The 21,023-nt window shown below is 36.6% G+C and overlaps 1 protein-coding gene across 1 annotated transcript in view; it reads left to right on the top strand.

The window, feature by feature from the left end:
• The window catches only part of CFAP36 (cilia and flagella associated protein 36), a 56,744-nt gene that overhangs the window by 11,550 nt on the left and 24,171 nt on the right, over positions 1-21,023 (top strand). The window contains exons 2-3 of the mRNA XM_037807109.1: positions 6,556-6,620; positions 7,231-7,332. Coding sequence (XP_037663037.1) covers positions 6,556-6,620; positions 7,231-7,332 — 167 coding nt within the window. The remainder of the gene's footprint in view (positions 1-6,555; positions 6,621-7,230; positions 7,333-21,023) is intronic.

Genomic DNA, 21,023 nt, shown 5'->3' with positions numbered 1-21,023 from the left:
GGATGGAAAAAAATATTTCATGCAAGCTACAGCCAAAAGAAAGCAGGTGTAGCAATATTAATCTCAGATAAAATAGACTTCAAATGCAGGGATGTTTTGAGAGACAAAGAAGGCCACTACATACTAATAAAAGGGGCAATTCAACAAGAAGAAATAACAATCGTAAATGTCTATGCACCCAATCAAGGTGCCACAAAATACATGAGAGAAACACTGGCAAAACTAAAGGAAGCAATTGATGTTTCCGCAATAATTGTGGGAGACTTCAACACATCACTCTCTCCTATAGATAGATCAACCAGACAGAAGACCAATAAGGAAATTGAAAACCTAAACAATCTGATAAATGAATTAGATTTAACAGACATCTACAGGACATTACATCCCAAATCACCAGGATACACATACTTTTCTAGTGCTCACGGAACTTTCTCCAGAATAGATCATATGCTGGGACATAAAACAAGCCTCAATAAATTTAAAAAGATTGAAATTATTCAAAGCACATTCTCTGACCACAATGGAATACAATTGGAAGTCAATAACCATCAGAGACTTAGAAAATTCACAAATACCTGGAGGTTAAACAACACACTCCTAAACAATCAGTGGGTTAAAGAAGAAATAGCAAGAGAAATTGCTAAATATATAGAGACGAATGGAAATGAGAACACAACATACGAAAACCTATGGGATGCAGCAAAAGCAGTGCTAAGGGGGAAATTTATAGCACTAAACGCATATATTAGAAAGGAAGAAAGAGCCAAAATCAAAGAACTAATAGATCAACTGAAGAAGCTAGAAAATGAACAGCAAACCAATCCTAAACCAAGTAGAAGAAAAGAAATAACAAGGATTAAAGCAGAAATAAATGACATAGAGAACAAAAAAACAATAGAGAGGATAAATATCACCAAAAGTTGGTTCTTTGAGAAGATCAACAAGATTGACAAGCCCCTAGCTAGACTGACAAAATCAAAAAGAGAGAAGACCCATATAAACAAAATAATGAATGAAAAAGGTGACATAACTGCAGATCCTGAAGAAATTAAAAAAATTATATGAGGATACTATGAACAACTGTATGGCAACAAACTGGATAATGTAGAGGAAATGGACAATTTCCTGGAAACATATGAACAACCTAGACTGACCAGAGAAGAAATAGAAGACCTCAACCAACCCATCACAAGCAAAGAGATCCAATCAGTCATCAAAAATCTTCCCACAAATAAATGCCCAGGGCCAGATGGCTTCACAGGGGAATTCTACCAAACTTTCCAGAAAGAACTGACACCAATCTTACTCAAACTCTTTCAAAACATTGAAGAAAATGGAACACTACCTAACTCATTTTATGAAGCTAACATCAATCTAATACCAAAACCAGGGAAACATGCTACAAAAAAGGAAAACTACCGGTCAGTCTCCCTAATGAATATACATGCAAAAATCCTCAACAAAATACTTGCAAATCGAATCCAAAGACACATTAAAAAAAATCATACACCATGACCAAGTGGGGTTCATTCCAGGCATGCAAGGATGGTTCAACATAAGAAAATCAATCAATGTATTACAACACATTAACAAGTCAAAAGGGAAAAATCAAATGATCATCTCAATAGATGCTGAAAAAGCATTTGACAAAATCCAACATCCGTTTTTGATAAAAACACTTCAAAAGGTAGGAATTGAAGGAAACTTCCTCAACATGATAAAGAGCATACATGAAAAACCCACAGCCAGCATAGTACTCAATGGTGAGAGACTGAAAGCCTTCCCTCTAAGATCAGGAACAAGACAAGGATGCCCGCTGTCACTACTGTTATTCAACATTGTGCTGGAAGTGCTAGCCAGGGCAATCCGGCAAGACAAAGAAATAAAAGGCATCCAAACTGGAAAAGAAGAAGTAAAACTGTCATTGTTTGCAGATGATATGATCTTATATCTTGAAAACCCTGAGAAATCAACGATACAGCTACTAGAGGTAATAAACAAATTTAGCAAAGTAGCGGGATACAAGCTTAATGCACATAAGTCAGTAATGTTTCTATATGCTAGAAATGAACAAACTGAAGAGACACTCAAGAAAAAGATACCATTTTCAATAGCAACTAAAATAATCAAGTACCTAGGAATAAACTTAACCGAAGATGTAAAAGACCTATACAAAGAAAACTATATAACTCTACTAAAAGAAATAGAAGGGGACCTTGAAAGATGGAAAAATAATCCATGTTCATGGATAGGAAGGCTAAATGTCATTAAGATGTCAATTCTACCCAAACTCATCTACAGATTCAATGCAATCCCAATCAAAATTCCAACAACCTACTTTGCAGACTTGGAAAAGCTAGTTATCAAATTTATTTGGAAAGGGAAGATGCCTCAAATTGCTAAAGACACTCTAAAAAAGAAAAACGAAGTGGGAGGACTTACACTCCCTGACTTTGAAGCTTATTATAAAGCCACAGTTGCCAAAACAGCATGGTACTGGCACAAAGATAGACATATAGATCAATGGAATCAAATTGAGAATTCGGAGATAGACCCGCAGATCTATGGCCGACTGATCTTTGATAAGGCTCCCAAAGTCACTGAACTGAGCCATAATGGTCTTTTCAACAAATGGGGCTGGGAGAGTTGGATATCCATATCCAAAAGAATGAAAGAGGACCCCTACCTCACCCCCTACACAAAAATTAACTCAAAATGGACCAAAGATCTCAATATAAAAGAAAGTACCATAAAACTCCTAGAAGATAATGTAGGAAAACATCTTCAAGACCTTGTATTAGGTGGCCACTTCCTAGACTTTACACCCAAAGCACAAGCAACAAAAGAGAAAATAGATAGATGGGAACTCCTCAAGCTTAGAAGTTTCTGCACCTCAAAGGAATTTCTCAAAAAGGTAAAGAGGCAGCCAACTCAATGGGAAAAAATTTTTGGAAACCATGTATCTGACAAAAGACTGATATCTTGCATATATAAAGAAATCCTACAACTCAGTGACAATAGTACAGACAGCCCAATTATAAAATGGGCAAAAGATATGAAAAGACAGTTCTCTGAAGAGGAAATACAAATGGCCAAGAAACACATGAAAAAATGTTCAGCTTCACTAGCTATTAGAGAGATGCAAATTAAGACCACAATGAGATACCATCTAACACCGGTTAGAATGGCTGCCATTAAACAAACAGGAAACTACAAATGCTGGAGGGGATGTGGAGAAATTGGAACTCTTATTCATTGTTGGTGGGACTGTATAATGGTTCAGCCACTCTGGAAGTCAGTCTGGCAGTTCCTTAGAAAACTAGATATAGAGTTACCATTCGATCCAGCGATTGCACTTCTCCGTATATACCCGGAAGGTCGGAAAGCAGTGACACGAACAGATATCTGCACGCCAATGTTCATAGCAGCATTATTCACAATTGCCAAGAGATGGAAACAACCCAAATGTCCTTAAACAGGTGAGTGGATAAATAAAATGTGGTATATACACACGATGGAATACTACGCGGCAGTAAGAAGGAACGATCTCGTGAAACATATGACAACATGGATGAACCTTGAAGACATAATGCTGAGCGAAATAAGTCAGGCACAAAAAGAGAAATATTATATGCTACCACTAATGTGAACTTTGAAAAATGTAAAACAAATGGTTTATAATGTAGAATGTAGGGGAACTAGCAATAGAGAGTAATTAAGGAAGGGGGAACAATAATCCAAGAAGAACAGATAAGCTATTTAACGTTCTGGGGATGCCCAGGAATGACTATGGTCTGTTAATTTCTGATGGATATAGTAGGAACAAGTTCACAGAAATGTTGCTATATTATGTAACTTTCTTGGGGTAAAGTAGGAACATGTTGGAAGTTAAGCAGTTATCTTAGGTTAGTTGTCTTTTTCTTACTCCCTTGTTATGGTCTCTTTGAAATGTTCTTTTATTGTATGTTTGTTTTCTTTTTAACTTTTTTTTCATACAGTTGATTTAAAAAAGAAGGGAAAGTTAAAAAAAAAAAAAAAAGAAAAACAAGGAAAAAAATGATGTAGTGCCCCCTTGAGGAGCCTATGGGGAATGCAGGGGTATTCGCCTACCCCACCTCGATGGTTGCTAACATGACCACAGACATAGGGGACTGGTGGTTTGATGGGTTGAGCCCTCTACCATAAGTTTTACCCTTGGGAAGACGGTTGCTGCAAAGGAGAGGCTAGGCCTCCCTATATTTGTGCCTAAGAGTCTCCTCCTGAATGCCTCTTTGTTGCTCAGATGTGGCCCTCTCTCTCTGGCTAAGCCAACTTGAAAGGTGAAATCACTGCCCTCCCCCCGACGTGGGATTGGACACCCAGGGGAGTGAATCTCCCTGGCAACGTAGAATATGACTCCCGGGGAGGAATGTAGACCCGGCATTGTGGGACGGAGAACATCTTCTTGACTAAAAGGGGGATGTGAAAGGAAATGAAATAAGCTTCAGTGGCAGAGAGATTCCAAAAGGAGCCGAGAGGTCACTCTGGAGGGCACTCTTACGCACACTTTAGACAACCCTTTTTAGGTTCTAAAGAATTGGGGTAGCTGGTGGTGGATACCTGAAACTATCAAACTACAACCCAGAACCTATGAATCTCGAAGACAGCTGTATAGAAATGTAGCTTATGAGGGGTGACAATGGGATTGGGAAAGCCATAAGGACCACACTCCACTTTGTCTAGTTTATGGATGGATGAGTAGAAAAATAGGGGAAGGAAACAAACAAAGGTACCCAGTGTTCTTTTTTACTTCAATTGCTCTTTTTCACTCTAATTATTATTCTTGTTATTTTTGTGTGTGTGCTAATGAAGGTGTCAGGGATTGATTTAGGTGATGAATGTCCAACTATGTAATGGTACTGTAAACAATCGAAAGTACGATTTGTTTTGTATGACTGCGTGGTATGTGAATATATCTCAATAAAATGATGATTAAAAAAAAAAAAGAGTAAAAAAAAAAATGATGTAGTGCCCCCTTGAGGAGCCTATGGAGAATGCAGGGGTATTCGCCTACCCCACCTCCATGGTTGCTAACATGACCACAGACATAGGGGACTGGTGGTTTGATGGGTTGAGCCCTCTACCACAGGTTTTACCCTTGGGAAGACGGTTGCTGCAAAGGAGAGGCTAGGCCTCCCTATGGTTGTGCCTAAGAGCCTCCTCCCGAATGCCTCTTTGTTGCTCAGATGTGGCCCTCTCTCTCTGGCTAAGCCAACTTGAAAGGTGAAATCACTGCCCTCCCCCCTACGTGGGATCAGACACCCAGGGGAGTGAATCTCCCTGGCAACGTGGAATATGACTCCCGGGGAGGAATGTAGACCCGGCATCGTGGGACGGAGAACGTCTTCTTGACCAAAAGGGGGATGTGAAAGGAAATGAAATAAGCTTCAGTGGCAGAGAGAATCCAAAAGGAGCCGAGAGGTCACTCTGGTGGGCACTCTTACGCACACTTTAGACAACCCTTTTTAGGTTCCAAAGAATTGGGGTAGTGGGTGATGGATACCTGAAACTATCAAACTACAATCCAGAATCCATGAATCTCGAAGACAGTTGTATAAAAATGTAGCTTATGGGGGGTGACAATGGGATTGGGAAAACCATAAGGACCACACTCCACTTTGTCTAGTTTATGGATGGATGAGTAGAAAAATACGGGAAGGAAACAAACAGACAAAGGTACGCAGTGTTCTTTTTTACTTCAATTGTTCCTTTTCTCTCTAATTATTATTCTTGTTATTTTTGTGTGTGTGCTAATGAAGGTGTCAGGGATTGATTTAGGTGATGAATGTGCAACTATGTAATGGTACTGTAAACAATCGAAAGTACGATTTGTTATGTATGACTGCGTGGTATGTGAATATATCTCAATAAAATGAAGATAAAAAGATAAATAAATAAATAAAAAATAAAAGAAAAAAAAAAGAATCACTGGGACAAATGGCAATTCTATGTTTAACTTTTGGAGGAAACACAATCTGCTTTTAAGCATCTTAGAAGCAATTATTTACAAGGAAATTACAAAATACTCATCTAGTTATGACTTTCCCTAAGAAACTTCATGCAACAACATTTTACCCATCTGCTTCTTGAAGGCTAAATGAGATGGTGGTTAAACTCCTGGGCTCAGAAAGAGACCACCTGTGTTCAAATCCTGGCACCACCTTTCTAGCTGTGTGATCTCAGGGCAAATTAACCTGACCTCAATGTGTCTCTATTGTCTCATGTTTAAAACAAGGTTATTATGAGGAGTGTTATGTCTGAGATTTATTAGAAGGATTAAATTAGATTATATATATAATATATCTATAGTATATATCAGGAGTTGGGAAGCTATAGTCCATGGGCCAAATCCAGCTCACTGCCTGTTTTTGTAAATAAAGATTTATTGGAACACGGAAAAAAAAAAAAAAAAAAAAAGAATGATAGTTCTATTTGTAAGGAGTGGACTTTTGTATTTGTATTACTTAAATGATATATATTTTTTTACACTACATGATATTTTTCTTTTAAATTTAGTTTTTGATGATGAAGAAGAAAGTAAATTGACCTATACAGAGATTCATCAGGAATATAAAGAACTGGTGAGTATTTTTCCACTGACTTGTAAAGGTAATTAGAATAGTATTCCTTTTAGTTTTTGTAAATTAAATAGATGGATTTTCTATAAAAATTCTTTAATTTTACAAAAATTCAGTCTACCCTAATAATACTCCCACAGTTATATCAGGCTCTGAGCATTCTCTGAGCATCTCATTCTCAAGACTTCTTATGTCTTCTGCTCTAGACTCTAAGGTATGGTTTCATGACAATTATGTTAAGGGATCTTTTATCTAGTCTTTAAATATTCTTATTCTTTTTCTGATGAATCTAGAGAAGTGTTATTCATTTAGCCGTGGTTGTCTTGTGATATTAAAAAATGCCTGTGGCAACAAAAGAGTTGTGCTACATTGAACTTCATAATTCTGACAAATTATTTCAGTAGAGGAAAGAAAATTGTGGAAAATCATTTCATGTGATTCTCTGCAAAAAATTAGCTTTTTGTTGTTTGCTTTTCTGTGAAAGACAGTGTCCCTGCCAGGTAATAAATATGTATGTTAATAATTGGAAGCAACATTTGATTGTATATAATATAAAAGTTGTCATTTAGAATTTTTCTATTTAAATTATAGAAGTTAAACTTTTTCTTTTTAGGTTGAGAAGCTGTTAGAAAGTTACCTCAAAGAGATTGGAATTAATGAAGATCAATTTCAAGAGGCATGTACTTCTCCTCTTGCAAAGACCCGTACATCACAGGTATTTGTTTTGTGTTATTCTGCTAATATAATTTTTTTTAATTCTGTTTTATTGAGATATATTCACATACCATGCAGTCATCAACGGTGTACAAGCAACCGTTTACAGTACCATCTTATAGTTGTGCATTCATCACCCCAATCTATTTTTTTTTATTATCAAATAATAAATAAATTTTAATACATTCAAACAATTGAATACTACACAGCTATAAAAAGGAACAAACTCCTAATAAATCTATCAACATGGATGATTAAAAATCACAGGCATATGGTTCAGATGAAAAAAAAAGATGGGATGGATAGCTATTCAAAAGTATTCAGACTGACAGACAGAAGTTAGTGAAGGGGAAATGATAACCTAATATGTACAGGCATGATAATAAAGGTGAACTTAAAGGTATGGGAATGGATAGGGGTGATGAAGGTTCATTAAGGGGATTATAAGTATTAATGCCACACTGAAGGTGAACATGATTGAAAGTTGTTGTTTAAAGGCATAGAGTAGCACTACAAATATAAATAAGTGTTTGCATAATATACTGTAAGGTATGACACTGGTACAAAGAGTTAATAACAGAGTGGTATATGGAAAAACTACCCATTACATATTACAGACTATATTTGATAGGAATACCTTACCAGTACTATAGTAGTATTAGGGATGAATAATCAATAACTGATAAGATCTCTGAGATGTCTTGTGTTATGATAATTGTTTAAAATTGAGAGTGATGGTTGCACAGGTGAAGATAATGTGAGACACTGTTTATCTAGGACAGAATATAAACTATGAGAAATTAGGAACCCACTACTTAATAAGTCAGGCCCTCAATCTTGAGGCTTGCTCTTGTGAAACTTATGGCTGCAAAAGCGAGGTTAAGCCTACCTATAACTATGCCCCCACTTCCAGAGAACCTCTTTTGTTGCTCAGATATAGCCTTTCTCTCTCTAAGCCAAACTCTGCAATTAAATTCATTACCCTCTCCCCTACATGGGACACGACTCCCAGGAGAATGAGTCTCCCTGGCAACATGAGACATGACTCCCAGGTATAAGCCTGGCCTGGTCATCCAGGGATTAAGAATGCCCTCTTGACCAAAAGGGGGAAAAGAAAGGCAACAAAATAAGGTTTCAGTGGCTAAGAGATTTCAAATAGAGTCAAGAGACTATTCTGGATGTTACTCTTAGCAAGTTCCAGCGAGATATTCCAAAAGGCCACAGTATGCTAAGCCCTAACCAACAATAGTCCCAAAATACCTAGGTCTCTATCTGAAGATTCTATAAAAGTTTCACTCACTAAGTTTATTTTTCAGAAACTTAGATCCACCTGAGTGTTCCTATGCCAGACAAGTCCTAAAACCCAGAGGCAACAGCCAATTTAAGAACAACAACCAGATGCTGCCCCATTCCCTATAATGTCAACACCCCTTTTCAATATGAACAAATTAGGGTGGTCACTGTCTACACACCCCTGAAGATCAAGAAAGTGATTTAACAAGAGGAAGGGGTAGCAACAGACAAGATAGGATTTAACAAAGGATTACGAATACTGAATCTTTCTATAAATATTTTTTTAAATGCTAGACTATTAGAATAGCTAAAAGGAAATAACTGAAATAGTGGAACTGTAATCCATAACATTCTTTGAAATTTGCTATAGCCACTCATTAAATTGTACTTTGAAAGTTCCCCAATCTATTTTTGAACATTTTCCTTACACCAGAAAGAATCAGAATCAGAATGAAAAATAAAAATAAAAATAAAAGAACATCCAAATCACCCCGCCCATCCCACCCTATTTTTCATTTAGGTTTTGTCCCCATTTTTCTACTCATCCATCCATACACTGATAAAGGGAGTGCGATCCACGGGGTTTTCACAATCACACTGTCACCCTTGTAAGCTACATTGTTTTACAATCGTCTTCAAGAGTCAAGGCTACTGGGTTGGAGTTTGGTAGTTTCAGGTATTTACTTCTAGCTATTCCAATATATTAAAACCTAAAAAGTATTATCTATATAGTGTGTAAGAATGTCCACCTCTCAACTTCATTTGAAATCTCTCAGCTTTATTTCATTTCATTTCACATCCCCCTTTTGGTCAAGAAGATGTTCTCAACCCTACGATGCTGGGTCCAGATTCATCCCCGGGAGTCATATCCTGCATTGCTAGGGAGATTTACACCCCTAGGAGTCAGGTCCCACATAGGGGGCAGGGCAGTGAGATCACCTGCCAAGGTGCCTTCCTTAGAGAGAGAGGGCTACATGTGAGCAACAAAGAGGCACTCGGGGGGAGACTCTTAGGCACAATTATAAGCAGGTTTCTGCTAATATAATTTTAACAGACATGTCTAGGTATTTCTTAAATTTAATATGTTTTTCAGACACACTCTTGTTGCTCAGGTATACAGAATTACTCATCACATATATGTTCTTTTTTGGTATCACTTCTGAGGAGTAAATGAAAAGGTACATTAAAAACGGATTTTCTGAACTCAGAACAATGATAAGATCACAGGATTTATCCAAACTGCTGTTTTATTTATATGGATATCTGATAATTCTACAGTTACCCCTTTTTAAATCTTAGCAGATCCACAGTCCATTATTCTTGGGGCTTCCTTCTCTTGGAACCCCTTTTATTGCCTCATTAGTCTTGCATTGCTGGGCTGAAGTACATATTATGTGTATTTATAATTAATATTTATGAGGGCTTGTGCTAGCTACTGTGTTAGGTACTTGACATGTGTCATCCTTAGGAAATTTTGCTATTTTACTTCCATTTAGAGATGAAGAAACAAAAGCATATTAAGCAGCCTGTCCAAGGTCCATAGCTAAATAAGTAGTAGAGCCAGAGTTAGCAGTCCAACTGACAGCCCGTGCTCAGAGGTTGAGGATAGGAATATGTCGCTAGCATAGAAGGAACTTTCTTCTCAAAAATTTGCTTTGACTTCCTATCTTCTGCCAAATAAACTGCAATTTCTTAGCAAGAGTGTAATCATGATTGTCCATGATCTGAACCCAAATTATAGTTTCAGCCTCCATCTCCCATAATTTACTACAGTCATTCCTAGCTATTCGTTTTTATAAGCATCTGGGTACCTAGCATTGCTCATGCTGTTCCTTTATCCTAGAACTCCCCCCTTAATTCCATCCCTTCCTTACCTACAGAAATCCTTCTCATCCTCAGGCCCAGTTGATAAGCTACCTCTTGATCAAAACTTTCCTGATCCCTCTATTCAGACCATTACTCACTCTACCTCAGTAGTCACTTTTACATTGATATATTTGGCATTCTGCCTTGAAATATTGTTTCTTTCAAGTCTGTTACCCCTGTTAGATTGTAAGTCCTTTGAGCTGTTTTTAGTCATCTTTTTATCCCCAACATACATACAAAGAGATAACTTCGTTCCTAATAAATATTTCTCAATAAATGTTTGATTTAAATTATCTCGATACTGTGGTCTAGAAGAGACTGCTTAGCTACTATTTAATCCAGCACTTCCTGGTACATTTCTCTTCTGCACAACTTCTGCTCATTTAAAGATCACATCTAATTCTAGAATTAGAAAATCTTTAACATGACATTTTTAAAAATATGTGTGTAAAAATATAATATTTAAATGTTATTGTTGTGTCCATGCTAATGTAAACAAACAACTGACCTTATTAGTTAATAATTATATGTATCAAACATTGTTTTAGAGTTCACCAATAGTTTTTATTCTGTATGTACTGTTTTAGTTTCCTAGGGTGCTGAAAGCAGATACCATGTAATGGGTTGGCTTAAACAATGGGAATTTATTCAATTACAGTTTGAGGCCGAGAAAATGTCCAAATCAAGGTATCATCAAGGCAGTGCTTTCTTCCCAAAGACCAGCTGCCATTGACCCTTGGTTCCTCTGCCACATGGCAAGGCACATGGCAGTGTCTGCTGGTCGCTCCCTTCTCTTCCAGTTTAGTTGATTTCAGCTTCTTGCTTCCATGGCTTTCGCTCTCTCTCTCTCTCTCTCTGTATTCATTACATTTATAAAGGGCTCCAATAATAGGATTAAGACCCATCCTGAATGAGGTGGGTCACACTTCAACTGAAGTAGTCTCATCATGAGGTCCTACTTACAATGGGTTTACATCCACAGGAATGGATTAGATTTAAGAACATGTTTTTCTGGGGTATATACCACCACCACATGTACCACAGTTCATTCTAAGAAATAATAGTAGGCTTATTTTCTTCTCCTTTTTAGTTGAATAGGAAGAATTTGATTGTAAATTATTAACTGGTATTTAAATTTCTTTTAAGACATTGATATTTCTTTTTATTTCCTTGTTTTTTAGAACTATGCTTTTCTACTTCGGTTAAAATTTATCCGTCTCTTATTAAATCATTGTTAATGAGTCTGAATTACTTTATAAATTAAGATGTTAAGAGTTTTAAGATATCGTTTTCAGATCAGGATTCACATATCTTTTAGCTTATCTTTTATTCTGTCATAACAATGCCCTTATTTGGAGTTCATTGGTAGCATGGTCTCAAGGAGGCAAGCCTTTTAAGCCAGACAGACCTGGATTTGAGTTCTGGATCTTCCATTTACTAGCTGTAAGACCTTGAACAAGCATCTTAACCTTTCTGCTTTTCAGTTTCCACATTTGTAAAATAGGGGTAGTATCTACTTTGAAAGTTTTTTTGTGATGTTGAAGAGATAATATACATAAAGCATTTAGCACAATGCCTGGCATATGTTAGGTGGTCTATAAATGGATATACTTCTTAATTGACAGTAACTATTTTGGTGGTTGATTAGCAGTGTGTTAATCAGGCCAGGGTCATGGGTTCAATCCCCATGTGGACTAGTTAGCTTTATTCTCTTCTGGAGCAATCTCTTAGTCACCAGATACTTATTAGCAATATGATTGAATCAGCACAAGGCTCTCAACATTATGAGAAAAATGCATCAAAGCACATTGTTTACTGCTTTGTAGCATTAATGTGATCTTTGTACGTAAAGATCAGAATGCTGATTCCAGTGTGCCAATATAAGGTGCGGTCCTGGCATGCCTTCTCATTAAAGCCAGCAGGGGCAGCAAGAAGTGTATCCAGTGAAGAGTTCTAGTAAGCAAAACTTTTTAAGTATGTATTTTCCTGTTTTATGTGTGCAGTTTCTAAAAATATTTCCATGAATTAGGATAGCCTTCTAAGCAGTTCAGAAAAATATGATAATATAGTAAGTACTGAGATATTTGTAAAAAGATGTTTGTCTTCATTTGAGCTTTGGAATTTTGTGGTATTCTCCAATTGAAATAGGCAAAAGTGACCACATGTGTATGAATGGAAAAATCCCAGAACTTTTATATGGCATGAACCAAACAAGCAGTATTTTTGCTTTTGTTTTTTATTTGATTTGCTTTGACTTTTGTAAGATAAAAATCAACACTTCCAGAAACAGTTTTATTATAATTGTAGTGTTTTGGGGAAATTAATGCTTTTTGTTCAATAATTTTCACTGTTGAAAAAAAAGATGTGTGGTGTTGTCATTCATTTTCTAAAAATAGATGCAAGATAATTAATAAAATTTTGTGTGAATGCTAATAAGATTTTTAAGCAATTCTTTCTCCAAAATAATTATTTTTATTATAGATATTTCTTCTTGGTTCACATTCTAATAGCTCTTTTTTTTTTTTTTTTAACATAATGGCTTTATTGAGCTATAATTCAAATACTATACAATTCACCCATTTACCCATTTAAAGTATACAATTTATTGGTTTTTAGTATCTTCATGGAATTGTGGAACAACTACCACAATCACCTTTCAAACATTTTTATCACTCCCAAAAGAAACCTCATACCCATTAACAAGTCACTCCCCTTTCCCCCTCCCCCAGCTCCTGGTAACCACTGATCTCTTTGTGTTTCTGTGGTTTTGCCTATTCTGAACATTTCATATAAATGAATCATACAATATTTGACCTTTTCTCTCTGGCTTCTTTCAGTTAGCATAATGTTTGGGTTCATCCCCCTTGTAGCATGTATCAGTACTTCATTTCTTTGTATGCTGATTAATATTCCATTTGTTAGGGTTCTCTAGGGAAACAGAACCAATAGGAGATATCTGTAAATATAAGATTTTATAAAAGTGTCTCACACAGCTCTGGGGATGCATGAGTTCAAATTCCTTAGGGAGGATGCACGAGTTCAAATTCCATAGGGCAGGAAGTGAACTGGCAGCTCCAATGAAGGTGTTCAATGAAATCTTCAAGGGATGCTGGCTAGCCGAAGAAGAAATGAAGGTTCTCCCTCTTCTCCCTTAAATGTCTTCAACTGATTGGATTAAATCCAGCTGATTGAATTCTCATTGTGGAAGACACCCTTTATTGATATAATCAGTCACAGATGCAGTTAATTGACTGCTGATTTAATAAACCAGCCTTCTGGTTTATTAACCAGCCACAAATGTCCTTGCAGTAACAGTTAGGCCAGTGCTTGCTTGACCTGGATACCATCACCTGGCCAAGTTGACACATGAACCTAACTGTAACAGTCTACCCCTTGTCAACTTGGCAGCTATACACATCACCTTAAACCATACCTAATCTCTAAATAGAACACAATAACAGGTATATATTTCACTTCACAATAGTCAGCTGTCCTGCATACAACTGAAAATACACTAAATCTCTCCCGAGTAGGGTACAAGTTCTTGTGTAATATTCACTCTTAAACTTGATTTCCTATAACTTAAATACTACAAAATGAACAGTACAGCTTATGTCATATGATAAGGGGATAAGATAGAGAAGAAAACAAATATATTTGCTTTATGGACAAATACAAACATACTCAGAACAAGGAAGAAATATTCATGCCAACATAGTCCTCGTTTCTGTAACTGGTCACGTGGTCATTGTTGATATTTATCACTGCCTTTTTCCATTACCCAGCCCATGTTCCTTTTACCCTCAGCAGGCACTTCAGCTGGCCTTGGTTCTTTGCCTGGTGGGGTGAAGTTTCTGAAGTTTCTGGGCCATTGGTAGTCCTGCCTGGATTGGGTTGTTGCAGTTTTCCATTGATTTTAATCATAGGGCATAGTAATATTAAGAGATGCCCTAGGGGATCTCCTGTATTTCAGGAAATCTCTTCTTTACCTCCATTGTGTAGCTGCAGTGCTTTTTCCCCTTGGTAGTAAGGATCAGTCACCCCAGCCAGTACAGTAATCCCCTTCCTTGCCTGTTGATTCAGAGACATGAAAAGCCCGAAGTGGCCAGGTGACAGTCTTAACTTCCAGTTCAATGGAATTATTGTTGTGTCTCCTGGTGGGAGGCACTCTTCCTTTTGGAACAAAGACTTGTAGACCAGCAGAGCTTAAGGTTGCAGGGACAGGAAGCAAAAATTTTCCAGTGGATCACTAGGAGGGATAGTGATATTTTGCATTTCTCCATTGCCAATTCACACCATGGACTGTTAGTGCCATCTTGATTATTGGAAATGGAGTCATTAGTGCCTTTGAATCTAATCAGAGTAGAACACCAATTGTAAAAGCCCATTTTAAGATTCTGTTTCTCAAGAACCACTCCAGGTACCAAGCTGTATTACCATTGTATGAATATACATTTTATTTATTCGTTCATCAATTTATGGACATTTGGGCTGTTTTCACTTTTTGGCTGTTGTGAATAATGCCACTGTGAATATTTATGTACAAATTTTTGTGTGGACATATGATTCCATTTCTCTAGTATATATACCTAGGAGAAGTGGAATGGCTGGGCCATAAGGTAACTCTATGTTTAAACTTTTGAGAAATTGCCCGATTGTTTTCCAGTGTGGCTGTATTATTTTACATTCCCAACAGCTATGTATGAGAGTTCCAGTTTCTCCACATTCTCCACATTCAAGATAATACGTGTGTGTGTGTGTACATAAACATACACATATATACATATACATACACACATATAAAAGAGTTTTTTATTACAGCTATTCTAGTGGGTGTGAAGAGGTATCTCATGAAGGTTTTGATTAGCATTTCCCTGATGATTAATTATACTGATCACTTTTTCATGTGCCATTTATAAATCTTTGGAGAAGTGGTAATCATGAGTTTTAGCTTTTTAAATAATTCACAATAAAACAAACTTCATATTTTATAGGATATAATATTAGATTTTTCTGTTTCAGCGTAGTTATTACAAGTACTATTTGCAAGTTGGTTGCTTTTTATAGCACCTGAACACCATTTGCCTTTGTTCTAAATCAGTTATATCTACGTGTAATTGAAGATGAAGAACCAATTCCTACACATCTTTCATGTCTGGATTTATTTCCCTAAGAAGAGCCTAGAAATTGCCAACAAGCTATCAAACTAACTTCTGTTCCAATGACATTGTCTTTTTGTTAAATTCAGTTTTACTGAGATATAGTCACATACCATAGAATCATCCACAGTGTATAATCAACTATTCACAGTACCATTATATAGTTGTGCTTTCGTCACCACAATTAGTTTTTAAACCTCTTCCTTACTCCCCCTCAAAAATAAAAATAAGAATTAAAAAAAAGTAAAAAAGAATACCCAAAGCATTCCATCTCCCCCATCCCACTCTATTTTTCATTTAATTTTTGTCCCCATTTTTCTACCTTCTGTCCATACATTGGATAAATGGAGTATGAGCCACAAGGTTTTCACAATCACACAGTCACACTGTGTAAGCTACATCCTTATACAGTTGTCTTCAAAAATCAAGGCTACTGGGTTGCAGTTAGACAGTTTCAGGTATTTCCTTCTAGCTATTCCAATACACCAAAAACTAAAAAGGGATATCAATATAGCACATAAGAATGCCCTCCAGAGTGACCTCTCAATTCCACTTGAAATCTCTCAGCCACTGAAATATTATTTTGTTTCATTTCATTTCCCCCTCTAGATCAAGAAGATTTTCTCAGTCACATGATGCTGGGTCTAGTCTCATTCCTGGGAGTCATGTCCTGCGTTGCCAGGGAGATTTACACCCTTGGGAGTCATGTACCACGCAGTGGGGAGGACAGGGAGTTCACCTGCTGAATGGGCTTAGAGAGAGAGCTGCCACATCTGAGCAACAGAGAGGTTCTCTGGGGGAGACTCTTAGACACAATTATAGGTAGGCTTAGCCTCTCTTTTGCAGCAACAAACTTCATAACGGCAAGCCCAAAGATCGAGGGCTCAGCCTACTAAATTGGTAGTCCTCAGTGTTTGTGAGAATATCAGTAATAACCCAGGTGGGGAAGTCCAGCATTTCTGCATTTTCCCCCAGTTCCTCAGGGGGTTCCTGCAAATGCATTTTTATTCTCTGCCCAAATTACTTTGGGATGTATTGGATTTCACACTAACCTGTACAAATCTACCAGATCTCGCTTCCTATCCAAAGCGCCATGAAATTACGGTGCTCAAATAAACTGTCTGCGGAAGTCAAATAATTTACTGTGTCAAAGAAAATACAGATCCTGCATCAAATAAACATCTCTTCCTTTGGTCTTACACAGAAGCTGAAGTTTTAAAACATAGTCAATATTGTCCTTTACCCTTTGGCCTGATTTACCTTAGTCCTAACCAGATGTGTTTCATTCATATCTCTAATTGAAGTCTGAACTCTTTTTCAGCTTTTTTAATAGTTGCTGTATGAAGTAATACTGACATTCATAGGTGCCGAGCTCTAGCTCTTTCAGGTGTCACACAGATACTCAAAGTGCCATAGACTGACCAGGTTATACACAAAGAGCTCAACATCTCAGAATTTCGAGATAACCATTACAACTCAGGAACAGATGTGACTGCTGTAAGAGCTTACAATCTAGGGACCATTACAATAAGTTTTCCCCTGATCACCTGTGCTTCTAAGATTAAATTCTCAGAGCTTACGTATTATAGTTAGTCCATATTAGTGAGGTGTTATAATGTTTATCTTTTCGTTTCTGGCATACTTCACTCAAAATCCTGTCCTCAAGATCCATTCACCTAGTTGCATTTCTCACAACTTTTCCTTCTCGCAGTCGCTCAGTATTCTATTGTATGCATACTCCACGGTTCACCATTCTGTTCATCAGTTGATGTACCCATAGGCCACCTCCAACCATTGCAAATCATGAATACTGCTGCCATAAACACCAGTGTGCAAATGTCCACTCATGTCCTTGCTCTCACATCTTCCAAGTATATACCACACGATGAGGTTGCAGGACCTTATGGCACCCACATACTTAGCTTCTTGTGGAACCACCACACAGTCCTCCAGATGGTCTATACCATTCTACTTCCCCACCAACAGTGAATAGGTACATCCCTCTCTCCACCTTTTCTCCAGCACTTTTATCCCTCTGTTTATATTTTTCCCTGCAATTTTATAGAGATATATTCACATACCATACAATCATCCACAGTGTACAATCATTGTTCACAATGTCCTCGTGTAGTTGTGCATTCATCAGCACAATCAGCACTTGAACATATTCATTACTGCAAAAAAAATTGTTTAAGAATAATAAAAAAGATAAAATTAAAATAAAATAATTTGTATTATTATTACAAATATAACACAAATTATTATTTGTATTATAACCCCACTACCAAGACTCTCATACCCCCCGCCCTTATGTCCCCCCCTTATAGACATTTAGCTTTGGAATATTGCCTTTGTTACATTTAATGGAAGTGTATTACAATGTTACTGTTAACCATAGACTCCATTTTGCATTGATTATATTTTTTCCCCAGTACCATCCCTTTTTCAAGACTTTGCATGGTTGACATTTATTTGTTCTCCCACATGTAAAAACATTTTTATATTTGTACATTTAGTTACCGTCATTGACCACTCTGGGTTTCACAGAGTTATTCAGAATGACATTGTCTTTTGAAGAATATTTTGCATTTAATAAATGGAGCATTTAATGAAAACTATGAATCTCATACGAAAACTATGATCCTCTCTTTTGTAAAATAAAGTAATTGAATTTGTTTTCTAGAGTATCAATGTTGATATAGAAAACAAAGTTTAATAAACATTAGAGTCATTTAGAGCGTATATATTAATGATAAAAACTGTATGTTTTACTCTTGATAGACATTTTGGCTTTGTAAACTTGAATTTATCCATCCAACAAATAAAAAGTATCATCTATGTTCCAAGCAGTAGCACTATCCTAGCAGTGTGGTTACAAAACAGACAAAATTGTCAGCTCTCACATTTGAATTTAAGGGGAAAGAAACATTTTATGTTCTTCTTTTCCTGCAGCTCACTCTATAAATGTCACAGAGAGCTACTTTTGAACTTTACCTTTGTTTTGTTATGTTGCCGGTTATCTAGGATGAGAGATGATTATGGGGGAAGGGCTCCTTCCTCCTTAGCTTAGAGCTCTTTTGTGGTGCTTTTTGTTGAGCTGTTGTCTTGGTCATTATTGATACTGCCTGCTTAGTAAATACTGCACTCTTGGTTGCCTCGGCAGGATTTTGTGGGGTCAGCTTTTCTATCAATGTCATATAAAGCTGAGATGTGAGTGTTTTCATGCATTTCAAATCTTATTCTACTTATTGATAATTTTTGGAATTGGTTTGCTCTTGGCTATATAATATATAGACTATATAATAATATATTTTTAGTATTAATTTGGGTACTCTGACAGATACCTTTTTTTCTTAATTTATTACATTTTCTGGTTTCACATAGAAATTATTTTTTTACTTTAATTTTTTATTGTAAAATTTATATCATATAAAATTAGCCATTTTAACTATTTTTAAGTATATCATTGCTGTTAATTACATTGCCAATGTAGTACAACCATAATCACTGTTACCAAAACTTTTCACCTCCTAAAAAAGAAACTCTGTACCCATTAAGCAATAACTCCCCATTCCTCATTCTCCCCCACTCACAGCCCCTGGTAACCTGTAATCTATTTTTTTTCTCTATGAATTTGCCTATTGTAGATATTTCTTGTAGGTGGAATAAAAAAATATGTGCTCTTTTGTTTCTGGTTTCTTTTACTCAGCATAATGTTTTCAAGGTTCCATGTTGTAGCATGTATCAGAATTTCATTCCTTTATATTGCCAGCTACTACCATTCCCTTATATGAATATATGGAATTGTGTTTATTCATTTATCTGTTGATAGACAGTTGGGTTTTTTTCACCTTTTGGCTATTGTGAATAATGCTGTTATAAACATTGGCATACAGATATATCTTTGAGTACCTGGTTTTGTAGTTCTTTTAGGTATGTACGTAGGAGTGGAATTTCTGGATCGTATGGTTATTCTGTGCTTAACTTTTTGAGGAACTGCCAAACCGTTTTCCACAGTGGCTGTACCATTTTACATTCCCACCACTAGTGTATGAGGGTTTCTCCACATTCTCGTTAACATGCCAGCTGTTAACTGTCTTTTTTATTAGAGCCATCCTAGTGAGCATGAAGTGGTATCTCGTGGTTTTGATTTGCATTTCCCTAAAAACTAATGATTTTGAGCATCTTTTCATGTGCTTATTGGCTGCTTTACATCTTCTTTAGAAAAATGTCTATTCGTGTCCTTTGCCCATTTTTTTAAAATTCACTTTTATTAAGATATATTCACATACCGTACAGTCATCCATGGTGTACAATCAACTGTTCACATTACCATCATATAGTTGTTCATTCATCACCCCAATCTATTTTTGAACATTTTCCTTACACCAGAAAGAATCAGAATAAGAATAAAAAATAAAAGTAAAGAAGAACACCCAAATCATCCTCCCCCATCCCACCCTATTTTTCATTTAGGTTTTGTCCCCATTTTTCTACTCATCCGTCCATACACTGGATGAAGGGAGTGCGATCCACAAAGTTTTCACAATCACACTGTCACCCTTGTAATCTACATTGTTATACATTCATCTTCAAGAGTCAAGTCTACTGGGTTGGAGTTTGATAGTTTTAGGTATTTACTTCTAGCTATTCCAGTACATTAAAACCTAAAAAGGGTTATCTATATAGTGTGTAAGAATGTCCACCAGAGTGACCTCTCAACTTCATTTGAAATCTCTCAGCCACTGAGGCTTTATTTCATTTCATTTCGCATCCCCTTTTTGGTCAAGAAGATGTTCTTAATCCCACAATGCTGGGTCCAGATTCATCCCTGGGAGTCATATCCTGCATTGTCAGGGAGATTTACACTCCTGGGAGTCAGGTCCCATGTGAGGGGGTGGGGAGCCTTTGCCCATTTTTAAATTGAGCTGGTCATCTTTTTGTTCTTGACTGCTTTATATATTCTGGATATTAAACCCTGATCAGAAATATGATTTGCAAGTATTTTCCCTCATTTTGTGGATTGACCTTTCACTCTCCTGGATAGTATTCTTTGATATACAAAAGTTTTTAATGAAAGTCCAATTTTTTGTTGTTATTACCTATGCTTTTGGTATCATATTTAAGAAACCATCCAAGATCATGAAGATTTGCCCCTATCTTTTCTTCTAAGATTCTTTAAGAGTTTTAGCTTTTAAATTTAAGTCCTTGATACATTTTGAGTTAACTTATTATATAGTTTGTGAGATAGGGTTCCAACTTCTATCTTTTGCATGTGGATATCCAATTTGAGCATCGTTTGTTCAAGAGACTGTTCTTTCCCCATTGAATGGTCTTGGCAGCCTTGTTGAAAGTCAATTGACCATAGATGGGT

This window comes from Choloepus didactylus, chromosome 17 (assembly GCF_015220235.1).
Source record: "Choloepus didactylus isolate mChoDid1 chromosome 17, mChoDid1.pri, whole genome shotgun sequence".
Lineage (NCBI taxonomy): Eukaryota > Metazoa > Chordata > Mammalia > Pilosa > Megalonychidae > Choloepus > Choloepus didactylus.
The sequence above is the reverse complement of the archived record's forward strand: the minus strand, read 5'-3'. Positions and strand labels throughout refer to the sequence as shown.